The 25,492-nt window shown below is 43.1% G+C and overlaps 1 protein-coding gene across 1 annotated transcript in view; it reads right to left on the bottom strand.

Moving 5' to 3' along the window:
- Impg1 (interphotoreceptor matrix proteoglycan 1) overlaps window positions 1-25,492 on the bottom strand; it is a 106,914-nt gene that overhangs the window by 23,891 nt on the left and 57,531 nt on the right. The window contains exons 12-14 of the mRNA XM_060386099.1: window positions 14,527-14,587; window positions 9,010-9,494; window positions 6,712-6,934 (exon numbers count right to left, since the gene is read on the bottom strand). Of these exons, the coding sequence (XP_060242082.1) occupies window positions 6,712-6,934; window positions 9,010-9,494; window positions 14,527-14,587 (769 nt within the window). The remainder of the gene's footprint in view (window positions 1-6,711; window positions 6,935-9,009; window positions 9,495-14,526; window positions 14,588-25,492) is intronic.

The following is a 25,492-nucleotide window of genomic DNA, read 5'->3' as shown; positions in this document are numbered from 1 at the left end:
CATGGCACTCATTGCCCTGGTTCAGCTTAACCTGTTTCCTGGCACCACTTCCCGCCTATACACTGCCAGGCTGAACCTCTTTCCTGGTCTCTTGATAACTGCCTCATAGGGAGTGCTCAGTTTACCTAATTCCCATTTTGTTAGCACTGGACAATACTCCAACTCCATTTTTTTAGTTGTTGTTGTTTTTGAGACAGAGTTTCCTTGGCTGTCCTGGACTCACTTTGGACTGGCCAGCCTCGAACTCACAGAGATCCACCTGCCTCTGCCTCCCTGTGTGCTGGGATTACAGAGTATTTTTATTAAACATATTATAAAAATGCAGCATTTTGCGCACGATAAACTGCCTTTAGCACACTCAAGAGACTGTTTATTACTTACTTTACAGACATTTTGAGTGTTCCAAAAAGTATTAAAGTTTAATTCTAAATGACTTAATATATTGGGGGAGTCTGGGCAAGAAAAAAAAAAAGGTAGTATGTCAGCATGTATTCAAGTATATCTGACAGGGCTGTGAGTTGAGCTGGCTTCTCTCACATTCTGTCCCTTCAGGCAGGAGTCCCCCATCCACTCCTCTGTGCCTAAGCTGCCGCCATATTGGAAGACCAGCAGTACCGGAGTCTACCAGGCACGTCTGCATTTTCCTCCTGTCCTGTAACAGTCCCTCCCTCCCTCCTCTGTCACATACCAGGACCCAGCCCTTTTTTACCTGGCGACTACAAATTCGATTCTGTCTCCCTGTAACCCAATGTTCTCTCTGTCTTTCTGTCTCTGTCTCTCTCTCTGTCCTTTATAGTCCCACTGTGAACACTCAGATGATGGTGCCTAACAGTTTCTGGTAAAACCGTTTGTGTTTGTTTCCATTTCTCTTGCTAGGCGTTTAGTTCTCTGAGGGAAGAAATGGAATTAATTCATCTTTAAGTCCTGGTCTCCATAACTGTGTCTGGCTCCTGGCAGATTATGAACAGATATTTCTGAATGTGTAGATGGATTGGAACCCATGTCATGGTTACATTAGCATTCACTTACTTTTCTGTAATAGGAAAGAAAAGGGCCAGAGAGAGTAAGACGTTGCGTAACTGCTGAGGCTTTTGGAAAAATTATCCGGTATTTGGGAATAGAGAGAAAACTGACAGGATGACCTTCAGGGCTGTTAGAACAGTGGCAAGGCTGCCAATGCCCACCCCGTTAGCAGTCTGCCTTTGTACAACTTGCAAGCTAGGAACGTTTATTTCTTTAAACATCTTTAAATGGTTAGATTCTAAATAGTTACATAATAATTACATAATATTTTCAATTTTTTTCCCTTTTGGCTTGCAAAGCCTAAAATATTTACTGTCTGGCTCCTGCAGAAAACTTTACTGATGTGTGGAAGGCAGTCACTTTGACTCACTCTTTACTGACTATGGCCTAGATATTTTACAACTCTGTAAAGTTAGAAAGCCATAAAACTACCTCTGGCACCTTCTGGTTTTTAGTTACAGTCCTCTTCTCACATTCCCTTTTGTTCTCTGGCTACAGAAAAATCTGTTTCTATATCCTCTTTCCACAAGCCTTGCCAGCCTAATGATTGAAACTTTAACACTTGCGCCCTGGTCTGTTTCTACGGCAATCGGGGCTTTTATGTTTTGAGGGAGAGGCTCTCGGTGCAGGTGGGAGAGGCAGGGTGTGGGGTTCAGGTGGCTTTGGAAGCCAGGACGAACCTTGCCAGGGTGAGAAAGTCAGGCTGTGTAGAGTGCGGGCTAACGGATGACTTTTTTCTCACCAAGTTGGGCAAGGAAGAGGGCACAACCCAGCAACTCAGTGTTGCTACAGGGTATAGCTGCCCTGCTGGGAGCCGGTTAGCCTCACAGGATGCCCTGTCCACTTTTCAAAGATGAGCTCTTGATATTCTCTCCCACAGACAAAGCTCAGTATTTAGTCTCAACCTGCAGCGCCTCTAGTGGCTGCCCATCCTCTTTGAATTTTCCTCTTCTCTTTAAAAGAGCTTTTCCCTCAGACAGACTGTAGCAGCCCCACTGAGTTCCACCGAATGCTCAAATGACCAAGACTAGAAGCACAAGGGTTTTATTTTATTTTGTTTTCTTTATTTGCCAAAAATGACCTGGAATTATGAGGGCCTTTGCTTGTCAGTGCCTGCAAACCTCTCTCACTTCATGCACCTAGACTGACTCTCTTGTATGTCGGCCCAACCTTGTATTCCTGAACAGTCCACACAGCAGCTCAGCCAGGTGAGTGGGAATTTAAGTCCCATTTAAAGTTGTCTTCATTCAGGATCCAGGGACCCACAAGGCAGCACCATCTGCTAGGTAGCAGCAGTTGTGTGTAAGAGGAGGACAGTGTAATTTGCTCGCCTTTCAGTCACCAGGACAGGTTCTAACCAAATGCATCACTGAAAGGAGAAAATTTGGCTTGGCCAGTCATTCTGTAAAACTAGGGGCAAAAAGAGCTGTCATACTGCTAGATTAAAAAAAAAAAAAAAAAAAAAAAAAAAGAAAGAAAACTATTGAAAAATCCTCTGCGTAGTTTCTTTACTGTTTCAAAATGTAGACATTTATTTCTTCTCTAAACAAAATGGAAGGGAGTGAGGATATAGCATTGCCTAACATATGTGAGGCATCTATCTCCAGTGCTACAAATAATAAAAAGATTTGTTTATTGCCCCAAACAGGAGTTTTGATGATATGACATTTTACTATAATAGTACTGGACTGTTTTTTTTTTTAGAACAATGTTTTAGATTTTATGTGTTTGACAAGTTTTATAAGAGATAACAGATTCATAGAGTTAAGAAATTAATGCTTTTTTTTTAAGTATCAGTGTTGAGTTTTGGGGTTTTTGAAGAGCTCCCTCTCTGTTCTGTATTGAAACCAGGCTACAGATAAGGACATGAGGGAAGGGTCACATGCAAATGAGGGTGGTTTTGTGATTTTTATTTTTTCAATGTGTGTTCCTATTTGCCATTTGCTTTTGGCTCTTTCTCAACAGCCACCATCTCTGTACTGCTGTCATCTGCAGTGTGGGCCTTCCTAGCCCTGGCCCTTTGCAGCTGTTGCCAGCTCTTCAGTCACGGTCACCAGCCTGCTCACTGGCCAGTCCATCAGTGTAGAGGGGTCAGAGGCCTTTGTAGCAGTGGTCTAGTCCCGCGCTCCCTCCTCCTCAGCTAGCCAGGTTTCAATGAGCTGAGATTTAAAGGGAATCGTAGTACTCTTTCTCTGGCACCAATTCAAACCCACAGGAACTTGCTCGAAGTCTGCTCCATAAGAAAATGGCTATTAAAAGATATTTTGAACTAAAAAGACACTTTTTTTTTTGATGCCAGCATAGTTTAAAGATGTCCTTTCTCCGCAGTTCCTTTGGGCAGGGACTGTCACACATGGACAGGTCACAAGGGGGTGGCTGGATGCTTACTAGATCAGAGATGATGTCCAAGGTCTGGTGAGCCATGCTAAGGCACGCCTGCCGGTTCCCTGCTTGCATCTGCCCTTTGCCTGGCTGGAACTACCCAGGATCCCCAGCCGTGCGCAGCCTAAGGAAGCCCACTGGCTCAGGCCTGGCCCCCATGACTGCTCCTGTCCCCTTCCATCTGCACTGTTGTTGATGAGCAGGAAAACTTGTAAGTGTGCTTTGGAGCTGTGGCTTCTGCCTGTTCACAGCACAGTGTAACTAGAACCTTGTAGATGAGGAGTGTATGTACATTTCTGATTTACACAGGAGCAACCACACTCATTTTTAAAACATTTATAAAGACACCTTTAATTTTCTGATCTTCCTGGTTTCAGAGCTTTTGTCTGGATCGTTGCTGATGTTTCAACAGGCTCGCTATAGCCCTTTCCTGGCAGACTTCTAACATTAATTAACTTTTGTCCTTCAGTCATCATTTTATTAATTTTTTTATGTATTAAAAATAGATCTTCTATCTCCAGGTGTTTAGTATAAAATAGAGTATGGATAATTATTTTTACCCCAAAGCTCAGCATAACAGTCCAGTAACTTCTACAAAATATCTCCTTGTGGATACCCTGAGTGCTGTCTTACTCTTCATTTATTCGTTTACTCATTCATTCATTCATTCATTCATTCATTCAGCAGTTTTCATCCATGTTTACTGATGGACCCAGTTACTGTGTCTGTGTCTCCAGGAGTTTCTGAGCTCCTCCAACTTCGAGCTGAAGAAAGCAGACAGGTCACTTCCAGCTCTTTTCCTTACTGCTCCACCTCTCAGGTTGGGTATGGACCCCCCCCCCAGCATACTGGGAAGCCTGAGGCATTTTTCTCTTGGGCAGCTCAGCATGAACGGGGCTTCAGCGGGAGCTGCAGCTGATGTTAGCACCGTCTACACCTCTACAAGCTGCCTAGCAGAAACGCTACAGAGCGCAACAATCTACAAAGCATCGAGGAAAATAGCTCCAGCTCTAATTACTGCACAAATCCCATGCCATGCCGATTTTCACCAAATAGTTATATCAATTATAACAGTGCTATAACACTAACTATTAACATTCATTAGGCAGCTAAATTGTGTCACGCACTATGCTAAAGGCTAAAAATTCCCTTTTCATTAATCCTCATGCTCTTAGCATCTCTCCTCCCCCACCCCCACTGTGTCCTCCACACCAAACTGCCATCATCTCCAGATCTTCATGAGTTTGGCTGTTCCTTGTTTGCAAAAAAAAAAAAAAAAAAAAAAAAAAAAAGATAAGAACCCAGCTGGGCTTGTTGACTGCTGATGGTCCCTCACAGAAGGAGGGATGGGAAGGGTCACAGGGGGACAACCACCTCAGTATCTAGATGTTCCTACCAGCCAGTCTCACGAGATTCTTCCCTAATTGCATGTGACGTCAGGCAGGGACTAGAGTAGATCGGTTGGGAGGGACTTGGGAGAGAGCTCCATCTACTTGGCCATTGGTGGGGCATCATTCATAACGGACAGAGATGTTGCAGGGTGGCTGGTTTAACGGCGCTCACGTTCCCGCCTGCACCGTTCACCCATTGCTCTGTAAGCGAGCCTGATGACCCCAGTGGCTCTCCAGAGTGACGGTTGGTGGACGCGCAGCTCAGGTTGTTTTGGGGACCTTAGCAGAAAAGGCAGACCTTGTCTCACCCAGGGAAGAATTTTAACAGCATTTCACTGCGGAAGCTGGGCACTGCTGTTAACACACAGGGTGCACATTCAGGGCTGGGCCCTCAAGGCCATGGCTATGCTGTAGTTCTTTCAAGCATCAGTAGTAGCCCTAGCAGTCACGGCCCGGCACTACTAGCCCCCATCGCTTTTCTTAGGCATTTATCAAGTGGTTCCTAAAGCTGAAACTCCTGTCATCAGAGGCATACGCCCAGGCTCTCCTCAGCCTCGATCTGGCTCTTCCTCAGATTTTTTTTTTTTTTTTTTTTTTTTTTTTTTTTTTTTTTTATAGAGTGGATCCTAAAGACTGTCAGCTGACTGGGAGTGGGGGATGGAGGAAGACAGGGGCCTGGGTTCTCACCTCCCCTGTGCTCCCCAGTTCTCCTGTATCTTTCCTGTTACTTTTACCATCTGACTGCAGAGAAGAGCCTCAGGTCTGGGTACCTTCTGAGGATAGAGGCAGTCAGTCTTTCCCTGGCATTTAGGTGTCTTGGCTTGCTTGGGGGAGAGGTGTGTGCGTCTGTCTAGAAGTCTTCCTTCAGCTGCTCCTGTTTGGAGGTACCTGCTCCCCAGCTTAGTGCCCAAGGCTGTGCCGTCTTTTTAAGGGCACTGTTTACCAAGGTTCTGAGGCAATTTCTGTAGGAGTGCTCCAAAGCCTGCTCTGTCAAAGATAAATGTTTCCTACTGAGCATTTTTTCGGCTTGCGTTTTTTGCCCAAGGCCTTTTCGCTCTGTCTTCATAGTTAGTCCACAGAGAGCCCGAGAGAGCATTAAAGATCCACTTCACTAATTCATAGCCAATTAGGAAACTTTGTTTTGAATCTGACTGGAAGGTTGCTTTGGCAGTGGACAGAGCCCTCCTGTCCTGCACTCCAGGGGATTAAAACTCTTCCCTCCAGTTTGTTAGGAAACACGTTTGAACTACATGGTAAAAAACAGCCCTCAGTTCAGCCTTGGCTCATGACAGCAGCACACACTCTGCTTTGTTGCTGGAGAACGAGTTTGCTTTCTGTTCTAGAGTTTCTGGCACACATGGATGCCGCGTTAGGCTGTGCAGCTGAGAGAGGGCATTATTTTCTTCTTTGGTGATTTGTCCAAATTTGAATTGTGATCTGATTGTCCCCTCCCCCCCTCAGGATTTCATTTCAATTTCATCCAAATTTTGTTATGAAAAAGACTATTCTGATAGTTTACTGAGACCATAGGCTCCTGAATGAGGAGCCCTAGGTTGCCGCAGTTTTATTTTCTTTTAAAGAAAGTGCTTTTGAATTATAGCAGGATGTAAACTAGCCAGCTTTGGGGCTACATTTTAAAAAGTCTCAGCACAGCAAAAGTTTAGTCCTGAGAGGAATCTACAACTCTCAGACTGTGACGTTGTAGAGGTGTGCCTACTCTTTGCTTTTCAATGTGGGAAAACTTGAGCCTGCAGGTCGAAGACCCTCCTCCCTTAATCACAAAGTTCATTGCTTCTAAAAGGTTGTCTTGTTAAGTCTAATTTCATTTCTGTGGGTCAGTAGTTGGACAGCACGCTTGAAAACAAAACAGAATGAACCCTAAGTTCCCTAGGCTTTCTTTATTGGCTTCTCATACCTGGTTCAATGTCAAGGGAGTAGCTGTCGATTTCCAGATCCAGCTGTTGTTGAGCAGCCGTGGACCGGAGCTCCTCCAGGACACCGCGCACGGCCTGTGTGAGGTTGTACGGCACCGCCTTGGCAAACCGCACTTTGCTGTTTACGATTACACTCCCATTCCTGAAGCTCAGGATTTCCAGTTGCTTAAACCCTGTAAGATTGGATCGCAGATACGGAACCAGCTGCAAAAGAAAAATAATAGTTTATTCCTAACTCAGCCACTGCTGGTTCACTCATAAGTGAGTCTTACACTCACGTTTCCCTCTCTGAGGCCTACATGTCACTTCTGCACTGTTTTTGTTCTTGGTTGTGAGACCAGAACACCACAACCTAATGATTTATTTGTAATAATTACGTTCATATTTCCACCTTTCTGCCTGCATTGAGATAGATAGGCAGGGATTTCTTCGTGCCTTGTGAGAATGTGTCTGATCAGTGTGCTAAATCTTAATAGCACACAGAAGAGTCCAAACCAGGACATTTGGGTAGGGCTGCTGAAGCTGGTCCTAACCAGCGGAGTGACCTTCATCAAGCAATACAATTACTGTGCATGCTTATCTGAATTGTGTGTGTGTGTGTGTGTGTGTGTGCGTGAGAGAGAAAGAGAGAAGAGAGAGAGAGAGAGAGAGAGAGAGAGAGAGAGAGAGAGAGAGAGAGAAGGTGGTTTCCCTGGGATTCCTTTCCAAACATAATTTAGTAATCTCAAAAACATCCTAATGGCATTATGTTTATTTCATGCTCCCAGCTGTGAGGCACAGTCATCTTGAAGGTCATTGTCCAGAAATATTTGGAACTCATTTCCTGACTCTAGAAGTATTTGTGAACTACAGCTCTATAAATATGGGTGGCAAAGAGGCTCAAGCTGTGAGCTTTGAGGCTTGCCTCAGACCCACTTGTTTTTCCTCTCCCAGTCTTTGTCCCACTAGTATTTTGACTCTGACCTCGTTTCACAAGGTGTGTTGGTTAGTCCTGTGAACTGGGTGCAAACTAGAGTTGGGACAAGGGAACCTCAACTGAGCAATTGCCTCCTTTAGACTGGCCCATGGGCCTGCCTTTGTCATGGTTTATTGACTAATGATTGACGTGGTGGGAATTAGCCCACCGTGGGCTCTACCACCCCCAGGTAGGTGGTCCCGGGTTATACAAGAAAGGGCAGAATAAGCAGAGAGGAACAACCCCATAAGCAACACTTCTCAGTGGCTTCTGCTTCAGGTTTCTGTCTAGAGGTCCTGCCTTGGAGACCCTGTCTGTTCTCTCTTCTCACAAATGAAAACAGAGTGTAGCAACCACTCAGCCTTAACTTTGCAAAGGAGGAAACGTTCTTAGGGGTGGCAGAGACACACGTGGGTGAAGTGTGGGTGTGCCTCTGTCCATCTCTCAGGAAGAAATACGCCTGCATCTATTTTCACTGCACTTAATACCTTTGTTATGGCTAACCCTAGTGAAGACAGTGGGGTGAGGCTCACTGCGATACCCTTTCTTAAGACAGTCCCAATACTCACCTCATGGTATGTGTATGTCTGTAGAGCAGAGAGTCTTACTTGAAAAAAATATTCAAGCCATATGGTAATTTAACTTACACAAAGCACGTACATTTTCCGACATTGTCAGAAATCATGTGTGTTATACGCACCATATAATTTATTTAATCAGACGTGACTATTAAAGCCATCACAGGTTTCAGTATTTATTACTTACATGTATTTCTTATTGAACTTGTAGAAACAAAATTAAAATGTGAGCCTGAGGGTGTCTGTTATCAAAATGTATCCACTGTGAAAAATGTTCTCGCTTTATGGGAAGGATCAGAGATGACCAGTTGTACAGCCATTTACAACAACCTAAGAGAGTTTGAAAAGGGAGCGTTTGTAGCTGAGCTTTCCTGAGCAGCATGGCTCTGTGCTCTCTCACAACTTGGGGAAATTCATTTATTCCAAGCTCACCGTTTCTGACCTGTATTATAGTGTTTCTGTATAAAATGTGGAAAAAAAATATTCATGGAGAAGCACCATGAGGAGAATTTAAGGATAACCTTGTTTCCGTGAAGCTGGTGTCAGTGTCCTCTCTGACTGGCCACCGTAGAACTCATTTCTCTGGTTGGGGTCAAATCACCTCAAGATTCTAGATCAATGCCTTCTGCAACAGCCCAGCTGCTTCAAACGCCCGCCTCCTCCTAACCTGCCTTGCGCAAGATGAGCAACGATTATACTATAACCCCGGAGCAAGCGCGGGAGAGCGGCAAGCCAGGCTCACTCACCAGGTCTGTGAATCGTTGTTCCAGGGCTTGATACTCCAGAGAACTCTTGTTGAACAGGTCAGAGGAGAAAGGCATGTTAGCAACGCGCAGACTGAAGAACACCACCAGCTCCTGGCCCTTGACGGCCACCGTCTCAGAGCTGGTGGTGATGTACTGGAACTCTGGGACGGGTGTGGTCGTCTCCACAAAACGACCCGGGGCGGAACCGTATCCGCTCAGTCCTGATACTTCTGACAAGGCGGGAGTGCCGGACGCATCCGTTTCGTCTCCGTCTCTGACTGTATCTCGGCTGCTTGTAATCAGCTCGCTCTCACCGGAAGATGCGGGCCAGTGTGACATTTCTAGAGGCAGCTGGCTGATGGTAGAGTAATCACTGGTGGGGAGGGTGAGTCCGGGGATGAGGATTGTTTGGCCAGTGGTGATCAGGTGAGGGGAGCTTTGATCATCCAGAGAGAGGATGCTTGGTGTAAAGGAAGGTAGATTTTCTGAAATGGAAAATTCCACCCAAAGAGAAAATGAAAAAAAAAAAAAAAAAAAAAAAAAGAAATCAAAGTTAATCAACTTTAAGTAAAGATACAACATTTACATTGTCAGTTTCAATCACCATTTTGAAAAAGGAGAACTGGTATAGAAAGGGTAGGCAATGCTGTATCCAAACTATGGAGATAAAACATGGATCCCTGGACTCATTTTATCCAGACCCAACATTCTACATATATGAGATGAAAAGAGTATCAGTTAATTAGACGTTCTGGAATTCCTGTCCAGGTAGACTTAGCACACCTGCAGATTAGATAAAACAGTGACTACTCACTAGAACAGAGTTGGATACCAAACATCAGCTGGCATTGACGTAGATTTAAAATCACACCCTCACCTGGAACCATCAGACAACCTTCTGCAGTTTTGGTTCAGAGACTTTGTTCAGTTCCTAATATTGCAAACCTGAATTTTGCACAATGAACTTTTTTGGATCCATTGATCTCATTTTGGTAGTCTTATGACCTAAAATTATACTATGCTTTTTGGGAACTGGATTCTCATATTGAATACGTTGACAATTTGTGAAATGGTACCGGGGCTGTAAAGGTGTAGGTGATATATGCTTTGGGCTGTATATTGAACATGCAGTTTGGTAAGTATCCCATAATATTTCAAGCCTTTTCATCGCTTTCACATAGGACTGCTGAAGTCCATTCCATTTTTTGGTACAAAATTAAAAACACGAAGTACTTATGAACCAAGACAGTAGTTATATGAACCTTTCATATAGAGAGATTGATGGATTATTAAAGTAGTCCAATAAACCTAAATCCAGAGCCACTGATTGCATTTAAGGGACTAGGTGAACAAAGCAGGCAATTTCTATGATTACTGCCAGTGGCATTTTGGCAAATCTGTGGGAAAGTTCTGCTGAAACCTGAATGCTAAGTATGATGAATGGTCTGTCTGAATGCAGACAGAATCTTTGGACTTGCAGTCAACTAATTCACCACGGTATGATCACCCAAACTGAAACTCCAAGTTATAAACAGCTCTGAGAGGCAGAATCATATCAGCTTTATTACTTTCTTAAAATAAAACCTTGGTATTGGTGACTTATGCTTGCATTTCAGAGGACACGCTTTTCTTGTCCCTGTCACAAAGTACCTAGGTTTGTCTAGCCATAATTCAGACAGCTGCCGGAAACAGAATTTGCTGATGTCTATGATCGCTGTGAATATAAACTTAGATTTTTATTCAACCCTTCATTTCCTATGAGATGAGTGTTTGCATACTTATCAAATTCATGCAGGGGACCTCCTATCACACAATGTAATAATATTTGGAGATGAGGCCACAGGGAGTTAGGTAGGCTGTGAGAGTGCCTGCCTTATGGGATGATATTGGTATTGGCACCCTCATCTGAAGAGACATGAGAGATACTCTGCTTTTGCAATGTGAAACTATACAAAGCATTCATGTGCAACCCAGGGGATGCTCCGTCACCAGGGACCCAGTTTGTTAGTAGTAGCTTGATTTTGTTCTTTTTTAAAAATCTACAGTATTTATTCTCCTCTCATATATTACATCCCGACCACAGTTTTCCCTCCCTTCTCTCCTCCCAGTCCCTCCCTCACAAGCCCCATCCATCCACTCCTTCTCTGTTTCTCTTCAGAAAAGGACAGGCTTTCTCCTGGATATCAACCAAACATGGCATGTCAGTTTGTAGTAAGACTAAGCACCTCTCCTTGTATTAAGGCTGGACACAGCAGCCCAGTATGAGGAAAAGGGGCCCAAAAGCAGGCGAAAGAGTTACAGACAGTCCTTGTTCTCACTGTCAGCAGCCCCACATGAAGACCAAGCTACATAACTATACTATATATGCTGAGGGCCTAGGCTAGTCTCATGCCGGCTCCCTGGTTGGTGGTTCAGTCTCTGTGAGCCCTTATGGGCCCCAGTTAGTTAATTCTGTAAGTTTTCTTGTGGTGTCCTTGACCCCTCGGACTCCCCTCAGTCCTTCTTTTCCCTTTTCCACAGGATTCCCCGAGCTCTGCCTAAAGTTTGGCTGTGGGTCTCTTAATCTGTTTCCATCAGATTAGGTGCAGCCTCCTTAATGACGATTGGGCTAGGCACCAATCTAGATTTTGGACTTTTTAAAGATTAGAACTGTAGAGTTACCATTTTGTTGCTTGATTCCATTAGCGCACAGTGTTTTGTCATAGCTTGTGCTAAGGTATCTGTGCAAAGTATGGGAATGAGTATATTGAAAGTGTTGCAGCGCTAGCTGTGTTTTGGTCTGATTTCTCTGTGTGTGCACTTGAATCTGTGTTCCTGGGGTGTGCGCTCTGCTCTCCTACAGATGATAAAGGCCGGGAAATCGGAGGCACGAAACACCGTGAAGGATGTCTGAAGTCTGCTCCTGGGACAGTGTTTCGTCACTTGCTCCTTTTTCACTATATAGACTTCAACCAGCTTAAAATAGGTGGTGCTTTATGCCATCAGTAAGGGAATTTGTACATTTTCCCCCTTTGTGGCTTCCTAGGGCTCGCTCTTCGCATCCACAGCAAACCTATGGGCAAGCACAGTGGCTTTAATAGGCAGTGGATGAGATGCAGGCTGCTTGCTAGGATACAGAACACCAACTGAAACACTCGTGTGCTAAAAAATTACTCTTTGCTTACGGGAAGTTCAAATTGGACTACAATATTTTATTTTTCTTTGGCAAATCTAGGAACCCTGTTTAAATGTGCTTAAAGTTTCTCCTGATCTCAAAAAAAAAAAAAAAGAGAGAAAAAAAATCTTTTTTAAAAATAGTGCAAGACTGAAAATAATGAGGCAATAGTCAGCTCCTCTGGGGGGGGATGTATTAAAGCCTGTCATGACTTCTAATTTAAGTGATTATGCCTTTATCCAGTCCTTATGTAAACATGAGACATGCCAGCAACACAGGCTACTCTACCGTTAAGTTTGAAATGCTGCAACAGGAAGTCAAGTGCTAAAAGCCAAGGCCACTTATTTCATCACGGAATATGAAAACTGAAAGTCTCAGAATAACTGTTATTCTGAGAGGGTGTGCGGGTCCTACAGAGCTGGAAAGCATTCGTGTGTGGTGGGCCCCTAGCATAAAGCCCAGATGCTAGGCAGAGAGGAAGGGGTTCTTTTCATCACTTTCTAGGCGAGAAGTGTGTTGAAAGTCAAGGCCAACAGTTGAAACAGTCCAACTCAAAGCGGATGAGCAGAAGGCAACTGAAGGGACAGAAGTCAACAGCTGAAGATGCGGTTGGTAGGTGGAACATGGGGGCTGGGCAGCCATACTGATGATAACCAGAAGAAGACAAAGGAGAAAGGAGCAGGTTGAAGCAGAGGCACAAGCAAAAGCCTGCTAGAGAGGATCACATCCATCCGGTCGGGCATATGCCTCAAGCATTTGCCCATTTTATACTGAAACAGTCTAGGAAGATATTCTCTGACATCCTAAAGGATGTCTTCAGTTGGCACAACCAGCACATTCTTGGTTTTATGCAAAACACTACTTTTAAATTATAACCTTTTCTTATCTTATAGAAATAGAAAATGTGTCTTTCATTAATTCATTCTAATGACTGAATAGCTACCTGACAGCCTCTCATTTGCTAGTCCAGGTGCTCAGACACATCAATGAACAGAACAGCTGTCAGTCTCTGAGAGCTTACAGCACACTGGTAGAAGCCAGAATAATAGCCTTCCAAGTAATGTATCAGCAGATACAGAGTGGCAGGTGGGGATAAATGCTCTGGAAATGAAACTAGTGAAAAAGGAGGAGAGAAGTATGTAGGAGGAAGAATGTCCCGTCCAAGGGACTGCTAGCTTGGGGACAGCATGATCCCCATCGAATGCTGCACTGTCTGCTGGTCATGGTAGCTGAAGAGATGATTCTTCTAGACATCCTTTCTCAGGGTTAGTCAGGTAAAGTGAGGAAGTAACAATCCAAGAAAGAGGGGCAAATAGCTACTAAATAAGAGGCCAGGGACAGCTTCTGGAAAACGGAGAAGGCAATTCTAAAGACAGAGGGTCAAGACTGCGTGCAGGCTGTGGCTTACAGATCCCCACTGCTAAGCCTGCCTGCGTTTCTGAATTCCAACCCAAAAAGGGTAATTTTTTTCTTTTCTCTCTTTCTGCCTGTTCCTTAGACTCAGGCTAAAATACCAAGCATGCACACTCTGATATTTTAAAATTATTTCTCTGAAGAATATTCCCCCAGCTGCTTGTCATCCGTGGTTTCTCTCCCAATTGCCAATAAAATGATCTGCAAGATGAGAGAGAGAGGGAAATAGATAGATAGATAGAGAGAGAGACAGAGGGAGAATTGGTTTTGTCTAAAGAGATATATATAGGAAATGCAGATGTCATTAGCCCCTATGACAGTGTGCAGATTTTTACAAAATAATTTTACAGCTTCATTAGGAGATAACTGGCATGTAAAAAAAACCTGTCTGCCTTTGTGTTTTATTTAATATGGCAAAAGATTGCTGGTGGATGTATTCCACAGCAAACCTGGGGAGGAGGGGTCAGAGAACCCATTGAGGGACAGGCAAAGGGAACTCTGAAGAAGTCCCATTGAGGGTGCTCCCCAAGGCTGAGAGAGTAGTGCTCCCTCCAGAAGGGAAAGAAGTCTCTGATACTTGCAACTAAGGACCCACATCACCTCGTGTATCTGGATGCTACACCGGAAATTGTAGTGGGATGCTCAGGAGGAGCTAGCAGTAAGCACAGAGAAGGCTAAACAGGAAAACAAAACAAACAACCAGATGCAGGAAATCAGGAAGGAAGGCAAAAAGTTCACCCGTGGACATAATCTGAATGCTAACTATTGCTTTAATGACAGTTGTATTATTTCCCAAAGGGTCGGCGGAGGAGGCTGAAGGATCACACCGAAAGAAACTGAAATCACCACCTACAGGAACAGAAAGTCAACAGAGGAGAAATGATTTCTTTAACTCGGGGGAGAGAGTGCCAGGAAGACGGCCCGAGTCCAAAGGCAACCTTTTAATGTACGGGACCGCACAGGAAGCAGGAGCGGGATACCACGCTTTTGATTGGCTTTTCGAGTGAGGTTCTAGAAATTAACACAGGGGAGAACCTCCGTCAGTCTGCTCCGTGAGGTCAGTGACATAGGTAGGCTGTCAGAACGGACTTTTTTCCCTCAAAATGCTGAAACTGGTCTAGAAACAGTTAAGCAATCTCAGGGATCTTAATTAAGAAAGCTGGCTGGATCTCGGTGCTCACAGTGAACTGCGTGGCATTTTTTTTTTTCCTGTTTCCCTCTGCTCTGGTGGCTCCGCGGTAGCCTGGGAAACAGCAGCCCGGATCCTCAGTACCAGGACTTGGAGAGCCGACTGGAAGAAAGAAGTAATTATTTGTTTTGACCTGTCTTTTGACTCTCTGGAAGCCACACTCAAAAGGCCTGCCTGCCTCTCTCCCTGCTAAGCAGGCCTCTCCCGGGGCTGGAGTGGCCGCCTGCGGGCTGCCTGTTGAAACCACACAGGCGCACGTACTAATTGCTTCAGCCCACCAGCAAAACCTTTTTTTTGGGGGGGGGAGGGGAAGGTAGAGGAATAGTTGCTTTGAAGAACAGCTCTGTCCCGTGGAGGAGAAAGTCGCTCACAGGCTCACAGGCTTAACGCGCCTTCTACGAGAAGAAGGACATAAATTCGCAATGGCTTCAAGTCCAAGCTTCTCCAATGCTGAAAGCAAGACCCGGTGGGCGGCGGCTGCTTCACCTGACAGGGTTTCTTTTTGGGGTGATGAAATATTCCGGACATAAGTAGTGGTGAGGGCTGTGCAACAGGAATAGGCTAAAAACCACTGGACTGCCTGTCTAGTGGAAGAGGACCGCGATGCTGAATTTTATTATCTCAGTAAAGGAAATAGTAACGCTGAGTAAAGGAAGTCACAGGTTTCTTCCCCCTGCGTCTCCTAACATCTTCCCGAACCCGCATTCGATGTTAGCTAACACGTTGATACGACACACAGCATCACCACCAAGCCACTCTGGTTTAGTTGTCCAACTTCTCTTTCATCCTATCTGCTCTTCAACATCCAGCAACTACTAATTTTTTTCCCCATATATGTACTATTTTTTTTTCATGTAAACGATTTACGTAAATGGAATAATTCAATGCAGTGATAATGTTTTTTTTTTTTTCTGAAAAATATCTTTTAGACTCCAAAGAAACAGTACTTTCCTCAGACCTTACGGTCAAGTTAATACTATGCTTGAGGTCGTTAAGGCTACGTACTTAACCTGTTGTTCCCGTGTGCCCAGCTTGCCTAAGTTTAACCCGTCCTCAAGAGAAGCACAGACTTTACTATGTCTTGGATTCCCCAAGCAGTCAGCTTCTACAGCTTCAGCCAAATGTGTAACTTCGGTCTTAAGCTGTGCACTCTTTCACAGCCCCCAAAGAACAGCGTTTGAATGTGCTGTGGTTGAAAGTAACGCGTTTATGGTTGGAAACATGTGGGCATCGGCTCATGGTGTGTGTGTGTGTGTGTGTGTGTGTGTGTGTGTGTGTGTGTGTGTGTAGTTTTGAGTTCTGTTCTAGGCCGGTCTGGGTCAGGAGAGTAACCTTTTCCCTTGCAAAGCTCTGTTAAAGACCTCTAATGAGGTTTCCTTCATTCCTTTCCCATACCACACTTTCTGTGCTGGTCGATGAACACGGAGCGAATCCTGTTGTTGGAGATGGGCTCAGACACAGCTCACCACTCAGCAGCGACACCAGACATGCACAACAGGCTGCAAAGACAGCCCAGTAACCACAGACAACGTTTAGACAGACTACACGTGGGGGGAGAAGTGGAGAATTCAATCTGAGCTTGCCCTTGGTCAAGCTAATTAATGCAAGAGGAAGCTTGTGTCTTCATTTCTCATTGATGCACTTTGCTGCCTTCTCTGAGGTTTCTTTCACGCTTTATTAACCAGCTCAATTTTCAGTATATGAAATTTTGGAGTTGGGTTTTTTTTTTTTTTAACATCATAACCTTCTGGAGATTCAAATTTGTTCCTTTTATGTATGGTTTGGGCAAACCGTGAATGGTCTAACCATGTACCCACTTGAAGGAGTGATGGCATGTGGACTTTCGGGCAAGCCTTTTGCCTCAGCCTCCCAAGGGCTGGGATGACAGCCATGCATTGCACACCCAGCCTGCCTCACTTTAACTGCTGAGTGTCCCATCCGTTTACGTTGGGCACTGTCTGGAATGGCATATATCACTGAACACTTCCAAGCAGAAAAGTTTTACTCCATTTGTTTTTGAATTCCTCCACTATTTAACATTTCAAACTATTGCTACGCACTGCTTGTTTTGAATATAGTTGCGGTTACTACTTAATGTTTTTTCTTCAACCTCTGAAAGTTTTCTCATAAATATTGTTGAGATCTTTGTTAAGGTCAGCATTCCCTTGTTCACTGCAGTCAAGATATGGAAGTAGCCTGAATGTCTATCAAGAGACAAACTGATAAATAAAATGTAATATGTGCATACCAGTTGAGATAGCTCTGAACTTTAAAACAGCAATTCTGACACTGGCTACACATGTGAATCAGAGGACGGCATGATCCGTGAAATAAGCCAGGAGCACAAAATAAATACCTCACAATCTCACTCACATGTGGAATCTTAGGAAGTCAAACTTAGGTACAGAGGGAGTAGAAAGGTAGTTACGTCGGGCTTGGGGATTGTGACGTGAGAGTCATTTGTCAAAGGACACAAGATTTCAGTTAGGTAAGGAGGGAAGTTCAGATCCAATCAACAGCATCTTGACTGCAGGTAAAATGGTTTTGATATTTACCTAAAGAGTTAATTTTAAGTGTTCCAATCACAAAATGGTAGTGCATACATTAATTAATCTCTCTGAACTGTTCACATGTGTGTGTATAAATACACTTAAATGTCTCGTTACACATGATAAATGCATGCAGTTCTATTTGTCAATAAAGGTTCCAAGCAGAGCCGCCACAGAAGGGAAATTCCTGAAAGCTACTTCATAAGCTCAAGATTTCATGCCTAGATCCTTGGGAACTTCATCTGCATTCTCTTACTGCTGTGGTCAGTGTCTGTAACTAATGGATGGGGTTGAAGGTGGGATGGGAGGAAATATCCTTTTGGCCCCAGCTATGCTGTAGATGCTCTGCAAATGATTTTGGATCATTTTTTCCCCATTTCTCCTAAAGCATTTATTTTATGAACTCCAAACTGATTATATCCTCTGATGATGCAAATTTCTGGGTACTTGAGTTACTTGAGGTCAGTCTAGTTACCTGTTCCATAAGCGATCGGATGGACAGTTGGAAGATGCAGCCCAAAGCTACAAGGATGCCTTCTGGCCTGTGGTTATCAGGAGAATGAAATATGCACATATACTTTCATTCCTTTCAGAAAACATACTGAATTCTGCCTCTTAAACCATCGATCAAAAGTTAGTGCTTACATATCCTTCTCACTAAATAGAAATGCTGGAACTTTGGAATATTGTTAAGGACTGCCTCAGAAAGCAACCGCTGCTGCAGAGCCCAGAGCCACGGACCACCTTTTCTGTCTTCATTCTGAAAACCATGATCTCTACTTGTTTTCCATTTGGAATCAGCCCCTATATAAGGAAAGTGTGTATTTGGCAAAAGAGCCAAACTATGTCTTTTTTTTTTCTTCTTTTTTTTCTCGATTTGTTGGTGACCTGATAATATTTTTCCCCTTGGGAGAAATGAATATTTAGGGACAATTGAAGCTGTTGTAGGCTAGAATTGATCTTCAGTGAAGTTGTTTTGAAGAACATAGTCACGGTTCAATTCTAGCCTGTCTTTTATTTTTTTTTTTAGCTCTAATTTCCTTTCTTTTAAAAAATTTATTTCAGTTTTCTACACACATGAGGACTTTGTCTGCAAGTTTGTTTGTGTGCCGCATGCATGCCTGGTGCCCAAGAAAGTCAGAAGAAAGTGTTGAATTCCTTAGAACGGGTGCTAAGGGTGGTTGTGAACCATCCTGTGGGTACTGGGAACAAAACTGAAGGCCTTGGCAAGAGCCACAAATGATGGCTTACTTAGAACCATTTCCCCAGACCCCTCCAGCTCTGTTTTCTAAAGTGAAATGATAAAGAGCACATAAACATAATATGGTGATGGACAGCTTCCAAGATGGCTATCGGCAGTCCTTTCCCAACTGGTGTATTCCTCTCACACCCTTCCACATCTCACAGAGACGATTTCTTAAAAATCCCATGAAGTGACACATGGCTTTGAGACTCAGGTACTGCAATAGATTAAATGTGTCCTTGATGTAAACAAATCGCTAACAGAAACAACTCCTGGGAGGGATCACTTATTTTGGCTGTGCCTTCTGAGAGTCTAGTCTTTGGTCACTTGGCTCTATGTCTCTGGGCCAGTTGTTAAGTAGAATGTCATGATGGCAAGAGTGTGTAGCTGCAAGAGAGGCAGCAGAGAGAAGGGGAATGCCAGCGCCCGTTTATTTCTATATTTTCTTTTGTATTCCACTTGGGTTTTTAGTCCAAGCGATGATGCTTCCCTGCTCAAGGTGGGCCTTCTCCTGTCAGTTCATCCTTTCTGAACTACCCTCACAGATTCCCAAAGTGTGCCTCAGTCTGCTTGGTGAGTCAAAAGCCCTCTAAGGTAAAAAAAAATGTTAATCATCATAGGTATAGAAATTATTTCTTCCATTCCTTTCTCTTGGATCAGTTGTTCTGGATAAAGCGAGTTGCCATGGCATGTGAAGACCAAGCTGCCTGGTGGGAGGCTGTGTGAAAGGCCTGGGCTTTTGACTAACTGCAGCTCAGGAAGTCATTTCAGCAGTGACGTCATCAGAGCATTCATGTGAAGTCTTAAGAGGAGTGTAGCCTTCACTGACATCTTGATGTCAAGTCTATGAGAGGCTCTAAGCCAGAACTAACCATCTAGTCACTCCTAGATTTCTATAGAGACAGGAAGAAGTAATTTGATTTTACTGTTGTTAAATTCAGAAGCATTTTAAATGCAGCAGGGACAACCACTCCACACAGACGTCATTAAACCTAATTGACAGGGCTTTGTGTTGGCAGATTTTTGTCTCTGGCTTTATCATAGTAAAGAAAGAATTTTGTCATGGTTTTAGGCTAGTTAATTTGAAACATGCTTATATGATAGGAAGACATCAGCATTTATGTACAAAACATAAAATGGATGTTACCAACATTCTGATATCCAGTGGGGCTATTAGTCGTCAATTTCCTGTTTATAGGGAAGTGTTTGGATCAGGATATTGTTTAATTTATTTCATTTATTGAGTAGAAAGGTCTCATACAGGAAGGATTATGATTCCTAGGGCATTCTTAGGGCATTGACCTAATCTTCATGGCAGATTTTTCCATTCCAATCAACCAGTATTTTTTTTTCTAAAAAATATTTTATAATATTATTTTTTACTATACTGAATGAGTATAAGCAAGAATATGATGCAACTAACACACATTTTCAAAATAGGCAACGCAGAACAAAATAGGCTGCGCTGTGGAGGTTCCAGTGGTTTATGTAACGGGCGTCCCGTTTGTCTTCCGGAAACCTTCAACTTCAAGCATTATCACCTGATGGCAAGGGTGTGAGGCTCTGCAAAGGGGAGCGTGCAAGAGGAGCTCTGGGGTGGGTAAGGGAAGGCTATGTGCAATTATGAAATGAAGCTAGCAAGAAGCTGAATACGAGAGGAGAAATGAAGAACGCTGGCAAGTGCGATTATCTGCGTGTTGAAGAAACACAAGCTGTGATCGTTTCTGAAAAACTAAACCATCTATGTTGGAGACGCCCCCCCCCCCCCCCCGGCCTCTCAAGAGAGCTTCTTCTTCCGGAAACAACCATCAATAGTTTGAACTCCAAAGAGCTAGCTTCAGGAGAACACAATCATTTTCTATAAATTGGGAAATTGCTTACTTCACAGAAGTTTTCATAAAATTGTCGTGAAAGAACGGTGAAAGCGTGTTTAACGAGAGTTTTCTTGACGGCAACAAATAATAGTTTACATGAACACAAAGCTCTTCAGGGGATTTCCAGAGGTTTGCTCTTTGTGTAGTTTAAAAAAACATTTTTAATAGCAAATGAAAAAAAAATCAAGAGGAGTAAAAAAACATTTTGGAGAGTGAAGTGTTGACCTTTGCAAAGGCAGGAAGCTGTAAAATCAGAAGTGAAGCAGATCTTCATGAGATATCTTTATTGGACATGCCTGTGTCAAGACTGTGCGCTTACTCAGAGCAGAACCTGGACATTCCGTGGGCACCTCGCTTCCCACAGTGCTGTGCCGCGTGTCTACTAATAGTTGTGCCGGGCTACACAAGAGCAGCCCACAACTGGGAGCCTAGAGATCAGTTAGTACTATAGCAGTCAGTCACTGTTTGTGTCAGGTTCCTACATCGAGCAGAGAAGATGTGCTAGAAAATGAATAAAAGGTCTGGCCACGGCCCAAGTGTAGAATGAGGTGAACTCTGATCTGGGTCTGTTCTCTGATACGCTAGAAAAGTTAGAGAAGTTTAGTTCATGTCAGGAAAAAATGGTGAAAAAAAAACAAACCATCATCTGAGTTTAAAAGGTTAGTGTCTTTTCAGTGAATCGCTGAATATCATCTGGCATCATTCTGGGACCATCTAACGCTAGAAGATGCTATACTTTTTGTTTTCTCTGACAGCGCCACTTTATACCTACAAAAACTGTAGAAAAATAATGATGATACAAATAATTCTAGTCCACAGAGATGTGAGAAAACTTTATCTGATGAAGATGACATTAGACATTATTTTTCCCAGCAAAAGAGTGATTCAAACACTGCATTTTATTGCTGCATAGATTTTTACTGTTTTTTTCCCCACTAATTTAATTTTTTTTTTGCCAGCATTCCTGATTGCCTCATAGATTTGGCAAATCATTTTTGAAGTGGGCCAACAAATATTCTAGTCAAAAGCAGGCCATATGGTCTCTAGACAGTGCGCATGAGAGGGCATGATAGCATTCAATAAAACTTTATTTATGGAGCCTGAAGTTGAGGTGGATATCATTTATGCACATCACAAAATATACCTTTTAAAATATCCTTAAACATAACAAAAATATTCTTCAACCATATATGAATATAAAAAAAACACCTAGTTTGCAGAATGTCTAAAACTAGGTGTTAGTAAGAGCATGAACATAAAGGTATAGTTCTCCATCCCTTTACTTGTATTTGGTCTGTTCTACAAATTCTCTTTGAGCCAACAGCAGTATCTTATTACCCAATGAGGCAAATAAAATATTTAGCATGAGCTCCTTTTGTGTTTCCGTGAGTCATGACTACTCTTCCTTGAAGAATGATTCTTTTCACTACGAAGTACATCTGGGACAGAGTGCTAGCCTGGCACGGGTGAACCCAGGTTTGATTCTTAGCATCACCAATTAAACAAACAAACAAACATTAGGATTTCCAAGACCAAATAAATAAAATCTGCTTGAACTATTTGGAGATGATGAATCACAAGATGGGACGTCTTTGCTCTGGTTGACATTAGAATCCCGTGGCGTCTTCAGGATTTATCTGTGACATGAGACAGTTCCTGCGGAGGAACTGAAGTTAGTTGCCAGGGGAGGGAACTCATATGGGAGTGCCAGAAAAGGTTTCCTGATGATTGTGAGGTACTGGGGATTCTGGGACTGAGAAAGTAGTGGTTTTAACTTCTCTTTTGTTATGTCAAAAATGAGTTGTTATTTAAAGATTTAAAACATGGCAATATGAACAGAACTTCTGACATATTAGGAGTAATGCGTCTGGTAATCGTAGTATAAGCCAGAAGATGAAAAGATGATCTAAATAGATTTAATTATGCTTTTACATTATTTTAAAAAGTTTTTGGTTGGTTCTTGGCTTCAAGGGTATTGCTTGAGAATTAAGCAATTTATTTATTTAATCTCCCTTCACTACACACGTTATTTAAGGTAGACTGAAGACAGAGCAATGCTAATAACAAACTGAAGAATTTTGATTTTCTGAAGAATTTTGATTTTCCTTAGAACATTCTAGACTTTGGACATGAAGAACTGGGAGAGACAGATTTCCCAATCAGGCCTCTACTCCCCTGCTTTAGTTAGGAAGGGCATGTTAGCTGAGCTTTGAGCACCTACCAAGCAGAGAGTCCGGGCGCATCCCTCCTTTGAATGATGAAAGCACCATTTGTAGGTGTTTTATGTTATGAAAAATTATTTCAGGTGCATTTTAATACCAGCAAGCTTGACAATTTAGCAAAAGCCTACTTTATGTCCCTCACAGAATTTCATAACAAAAGAGTGATTGTATTTACTAGCAATAAACTTTATTCAGATCAATTTACCCTGCAAGCCCCCGGCACTGATGAGGCCAGTGCTGAGATTAATGAGCCCAGTGGAGAAACTGAAGGATTAGAGAGTCAAAGAATTTGAATAAGGAAGAGCTGGTTAAATCAAAAAGAAAAACAGGAATCTGATGGCACTCAGCACGTTGGGAGACTAGAAACCCAGATCCCACCTGAGGCGCAGCTTTGGGAGCAAAGGTGCCCAGCGTGCCTCAGACACAACCACGCTTCAGGAATGGTAAGGAGTGTCCTACGATATACACATCGGAAGGAGAAGTTGGATTTGTGAATGCTGAAAAGAGGGGAGGGACGGGCAACCCATTCTCGATGACTATAAATTAAATTCTAGGAAATGCTTTCCTAGAAAAAGTTAATCCCAAGAATGAGGGAACATTAGGAAGCGTGGACAGGTGGAAAGGCACAGACGTACAAAGGAAAGCTGGAAGACAGGTGACACCGGGAGGCCAGCAGTGTGAAGGGAGGCCTGGCCTGTGTCTGGGCTTCGCTGTGCGCCCTTTGGTTGATGGTGGCTGTAGTCACCGAAACAGGCTATACAGAGTGGAGTCCCACAGCATTTCATTCATAAATGCTCTGCACCGGGAAGAAGAAGAACGATCTTTTGCATCTTATGGGTTGATTCAGAAATAGATTAATTGCCTAAAATCCACGGAGAAGCTTTGAAACGCTGGAGCCCAACGATACAAAGTGACTCACAAACTGTGAAGCTGTATTCCTTCAAGCTCTTCCTCTTCTGAAAACAGACTCGGCGGTGAGTTTGTTTCCCCCTATGCCTACAGAATCCATGACGGTTTATGAGACTCCCCAGAAGAAATTCTGATTCGTAGAAAAGTCTGGGATTAAGAGCAGGAGAATGGTCCTGTAGTCCACCATGGGAAACATTAGTGACTGAAGCTCTGAGGTCTGGCTAGCCCCAACCTGACCCCATGGAAGACAAAGACACTTTTTCTTTGCCTTCAGTACTCTTGGTTCCTGCTTGATGCACAGGTACCTCTTCATTATATTAAGGTAAAGACTTGGGCCAGTAAGAGCTATCCAAATATTTATGTTTAACACAAAAACCTAGTAAAGCCCCAAAAGGGACAACTCTATTCCGGAGGCAAGTTAATTAAAGAAAAAAAAAATCAAATTTGAGCAGCAGCTTTGCACTTGGATGAGCAAGAAATCATAATGTGATCACAGCGAAGATCCTCTAGATACATCCTTCCATTTGACATTTAAAATGCTTTTTATATTGATGGATGTCATTTTGGAAAAATAAATGACATTTTCTACTGTACAGCTAACGAACTCATTAAGAAAAATGAATGTCAGAGGCGCCACCCAGCAACGGCTCAAAACAGATACTGAGACTCACTGCCAGACATTCAGTGAAGCATAGGGAATCCACTGGAAAAGAGGGAGGAAGGATAAATGGACCTAGAGGTGACAAAAGCTCCATAAGAAGACCACCAGAGCCAGTCAACCAGGGCCCAGAGGGGCCTATGTAGTTTGAAGCACCAACCAAGGACAATGCATGGTCTGGAACCAGGTCCTCTACTTATAAGTAGCTGTTGGGCATCTTAGGCTTCATGTGGGCCCACTAGTTAGGGGAGTGGGGGAATATCTCTGACAAGGACTATGTTGCTTGCTTTTTGATCACTTCCCCATGATGGGACTGCCTTACCAAGCCACAGGGGAGGAAGAGGAACTCAGTCCTCATGTGAATAGACGAGCTGGGTGTCTGGGTAGGGTGGGCTCCCCTATTATGAGGGATAGAGGAGGGAGGATGCTGGAGGGAGGGTGGGACCGGAAGGAGAAATAGGAGAGGCCTATGACTGAGATGTAAATTGAATTAATTAATAAAAAAAAAACAGAAAAAAAAGAAAATGCATGTTGAAAAGCACATTTGGTTTTCTTGGTTGTTGTCAATCTTACCTGGTCTTTGCTTACATCTTCCATCTCTCTTAGAAAGAAAATCGGCATGATAGCTTTTAGCAGCTTTTGCCAAGTTATATTTGTGAAAGATATTTGTATTTCAGCTACTTAAGGTAATTGCTTTCTGCTTCAAAGAATTCTGAAAGGATGTTTTGTCAACATATGGGTAAGTTAGTCTATCTCTGATCTCTACCATCTCTCTCTAATCTCTCTCTCTCTGTCTCTATCTATCTATCTATCTATCTATCTATCTATCTATCTATCTATCTCTCTCTCTCTCTCTCTCTCTCTCTATCTATCTATCTATTCATCTATCATTTATCTATCCATCTATCATTTGTCTACCATGGATGATCAATCAATTAATCTATGTATGTATGTATGTACCTATGCTAAGTTATATTATAAATCTTATAAACATATACTTTGGAGATATTTCTATAGCATATTCCATTCTAGTTGGCAGGAACCATTATGTGCAAAGAAAGGAAGAATGCAAGACATTAGTTCTAAATGGTGTTTTTAGAAGATAATTTAAAAGTATGAACTTTTGGGGATACCGCATTAGTTCTAGTTGAAGCTATTACAAACTTAGATTTCTAAGCACCGCTCATCTCCAAGCAGCTGGCAAAAGGTTCTGAACTGCCCTTACTACGTTGGATGCTTGATTAATTTTATGCATTTGATATTGGTTAACTG

The sequence above is a fragment of the Meriones unguiculatus genome, chromosome 6 (assembly GCF_030254825.1).
Source record: "Meriones unguiculatus strain TT.TT164.6M chromosome 6, Bangor_MerUng_6.1, whole genome shotgun sequence".
NCBI classification, from domain to species: Eukaryota; Metazoa; Chordata; class Mammalia; order Rodentia; family Muridae; genus Meriones; species Meriones unguiculatus.
This window is presented reverse-complemented; position numbering and strand designations above follow the sequence as displayed.